Genomic DNA, 3,320 nt, shown 5'->3' on the forward strand with positions numbered 1-3,320 from the left:
CCCTAACCCTAAACCCTAACCCTAACCCTAACCCTAACCCTAACCCTAACCCTAACCCTAACCCTAACCCTAACCCTAACCCTAACCCTAACCCTAACCCTAACCCTAACCCTAACCCTAACCCTAACCCTAACCCTAACCCTTACGTCATGAACCTAGTCGAATTCGGGTTGCATAGCAGGATGCGAATCTTCTTGCTGTTCGTCTTGCTCGAAGGACACGTGCGATTGACGAGAACATAGTCACTGCTTGGGCTCTCAGCACTCACGTCGAGCCGTGGCGGCTCGATGACGCCTGTCTGGGCGGTGATTCGCGAATAATGCTCGATGCGGCGATGTCGTGCAAAGTCAAAGGTTCTTTGCTTGCCCTGCCGGCACAGATCGAGGTCGCAGTCGGCGATGATAACCTCGTCTTCTTTGGTCCTGCTTTCAGCCAGGATGTTTCCCTCTGGCCCGACAATGCAGGATCCAGCGATCAACGGGTATTTGCCATCGTCCAGCCCGCACCGGGCAGCGCTCACCGAGAACGTGGCATTGGTGTAGGAATGGGCCTGCATCACCAGCTTGTGGTGAAAGAGAGCTGTCCGCTCTGCCTCGACTGGATCCTGATCTTTGGACGATCCCCAAAGCTCAGGGGCCCAGCCAGCCGTGTTGTAGCCGCAGAGAACGACCTCGACACCCTGCAGGCCGAGAACACGCCACGATTCGGCCCATCGACGGTCGTTGCATATCATCATGCCAAAGATGGGGTCTCCCCGGTCAGCCGAGGGACACAATCCAGGCACCCGAAAAGCCTGGAAGCCGAGATCTCCGGGCTTGAAGTAGCGCTTCTCCAGCTGGTTGATGGCGTTGGGATCGGGAAAGGGTTCGAAATCACCGGGAAGATGGATCTTGCGGTACTTCGACAGGATAGAGCCCGACTTCGCGTGGTAGTAGACGCACGAGTTGAAGTGCTGGCCGTCGTCGGTGGCCTCGGCAAAACCGACGCAGATATCGACCGCCAGCTGCTGCGCGCGGTCGAACAGGGGCTTAGTATTCGGCGCGATGCGGACATCGCCGTGCTCAAACCAGGACTCCAGCTCCTCTTCGTCGAGGAACAGGTGCCGGGGGAAGAACGTGGTGAATGCTGTCTCTGGAAAAACCACTACTTGGGCCCCCTGGGAGGCCGCGTCTTCTAGCAGTTTCAGCATTCGGCACAGCGTCTTCTCTCTGGGGTCGGTGAGATGGGTTGCCCCCATCTGGGCAGCGGCCAGGCGAACATTGCGAGGCATGTTGGCTGGAATTCGGACAGTGTTGTCGAATTTCCAATAGTCCACATGCCTTGGGCGTGGCAGACATTAAATAATGATATTCATTTTCAGCTGCCATTTACTCATTCCCCTTACCCTGGTTACCCCATCTTTGGCTTCCTGCCCTCTGCCGTTTTGCCTCTTTCGGCACTGCAATCGCGCGGGGATAGCATCACGCTTGTTGCTTGATGGCGTCTTATCGGCCTATCAGCGGGGCAGACGTCTATCTCTCTCTCTGCTTATCTCGGATGGCATCGTCCGATTTATCTTCAGCTTGGAGAGGGGCACAGCGTTAGTCGATATCGTGGTCGAATGGAGGAGAGGAGACAGGGCATGAAGGCCCGATAACGGCTTCAACTGTTGAGTAGCAGCCGACAAGGCCATCACGTCGAATAATATATATTCGTAACCGTGCTGCACCCTGCACAACGATGTAATTTTCAGCTTTGACAGTGATCATTTGCATCAATCATAATCAGAATGAAGGTGTTCCCTACTGTCGACCTCATTATCTGCAATGCCACCATCGTAAGATATTCCCTCGAAAACAGTCGCTGAAGATTCTAATACGTTTCCAGGCCACTGCCTCAGATGTGCTTCTAAACCAGGATATCGCCGTCTCTCAGGGCAAAATCGTCCTCCTGGGACAGCATCTCACTTCCCTCTTCTCTGCGGCACAGGTGATCGATGCCGAGGGCGCCTACGTGACCCCAGGAGGTGTCGACTCCCACGCCCACCTCGATCAGGATAACAGTGTGACGGGAGACACGTTCGAGACGGGCACCCGGTCAGCAGTTGCCGGAGGCACGACGACGGTCTTCGCCTTTGCCACCCAGAAGCGGTCCGACGAGAGCGTGATTCCGGTTGTGGAAGACTATCACCGTCGCGCGACGGGCAACGCCTACTGCGACTACGGCTTCCATTTGATTCTGACGAATCCCACTAACAAAATCGTCGATGAGGAACTGCCGACGCTGGTCACGGATGGCGGCATCACTTCTGTCAAGCTGTACATGACGTACGAGCCGCTCAAACTCGGCGACCGCGAGATCCTCGACGTGATGGAATGCACCCGGCGACTGGGGATGACGACCATGGTCCACGCCGAAAACTCGGAGATGATCAACTGGATCACCGAGAAGCTCGAGGCCAGGAAGATGACGGAGCCGTACTATCACGCCGTCTCGCGGCCCAAGATCGCCGAAGACGAGGCGACGTACCGCGTCATCTCGCTGTCCGAATTGATCGATATCCCGATCCTGATCGTGCATATGTCTTCTCGAGTGGCCGTCTCGCATGTTCGTAAAGCGCAGACGCGACTCCTGCCCATCCACGCCGAGACTTGTCCACACTATCTCTTCCTAACAAGCGAGAGGCTCAAGGGGGAAATTTTTGAGGGAGCAAAATGTGTCTGCTCGCCGCCACTGCGAGAAGATCCGATGGAACTGGAAGAGATGTGGAAGGGACTGAGCAATGGGACGTTTACAACGTTCTCCAGCGATCATGCACCGTCGAAGTAAGTCAGATGAGCCATCTTTTTCCACACTTCCAGTCTAACAGTTGCTACAGATTCGACCATCCCCAGGGCAAAAAAGCCGGTTTGGTCGACGGGACCATGTCGTTCAAGAAGATCCCCAACGGTCTCCCCGGTGTGGAAACGCGCATGGCAACGCTCTTTTGCGGAGGCGTGTTGACCGGACGCATCTCGATTCAGCGGTTCGTCGAGCTGACGAGCTCCAATCCGGCGAAGCTATACGGCCTGGGAGACAGAAAAGGCACCATTGCGCCGGGCTACGACGCCGATTTTGCATCTGGTATCCGACGGAGGAACAAGCCAAGCAGCGCGGTTCTCAGAAGACGATGGCTCCGTTCACCCTCACCAACGCGATGCTGCATCATGACATCGACTACACGCCCTTCGAAGGCATGGAGTTCCAGAACTGGCCGCGCTACACCATCCTGCGGGGGAAGGTCGTCTGGGACAGGGACAATGGAGGCCTGCTGGGCAAGATGGGCGATGGAGTCTTCCTGA

General features: G+C 56.1%; 2 protein-coding genes across 2 annotated transcripts; one reads left to right on the plus strand and one right to left on the minus strand.

Annotated features, from left to right (window-relative positions):
* Positions 1 to 142: 142 nt before the first annotated feature.
* T310_2961 (uncharacterized protein) lies at positions 143 to 1,270 on the minus strand (the record flags this gene model as incomplete). The annotated part of the gene is made up of 1 exon (XM_013474157.1): positions 143 to 1,270. The coding sequence occupies one exon, from the start codon at positions 1,268 to 1,270 to the stop codon at positions 143 to 145; it is 1,128 nt and encodes a 375-aa protein (XP_013329611.1).
* Positions 1,271 to 1,768: 498 nt separating this feature from the next.
* Positions 1,769 to 3,320, plus strand: T310_2962 (Dihydropyrimidinase; the record flags this gene model as incomplete). The annotated part of the gene is made up of 3 exons (XM_013474158.1): positions 1,769 to 1,816; positions 1,867 to 2,804; positions 2,858 to 3,320. The coding sequence occupies 3 exons, from the start codon at positions 1,769 to 1,771 to the stop codon at positions 3,318 to 3,320; spliced, it is 1,449 nt and encodes a 482-aa protein (XP_013329612.1).

This window comes from Rasamsonia emersonii, assembly GCF_000968595.1.
Source record: "Rasamsonia emersonii CBS 393.64 chromosome Unknown ctg1118621760043, whole genome shotgun sequence".
In the NCBI taxonomy this organism is placed as follows: domain Eukaryota; kingdom Fungi; phylum Ascomycota; class Eurotiomycetes; order Eurotiales; family Trichocomaceae; genus Rasamsonia; species Rasamsonia emersonii.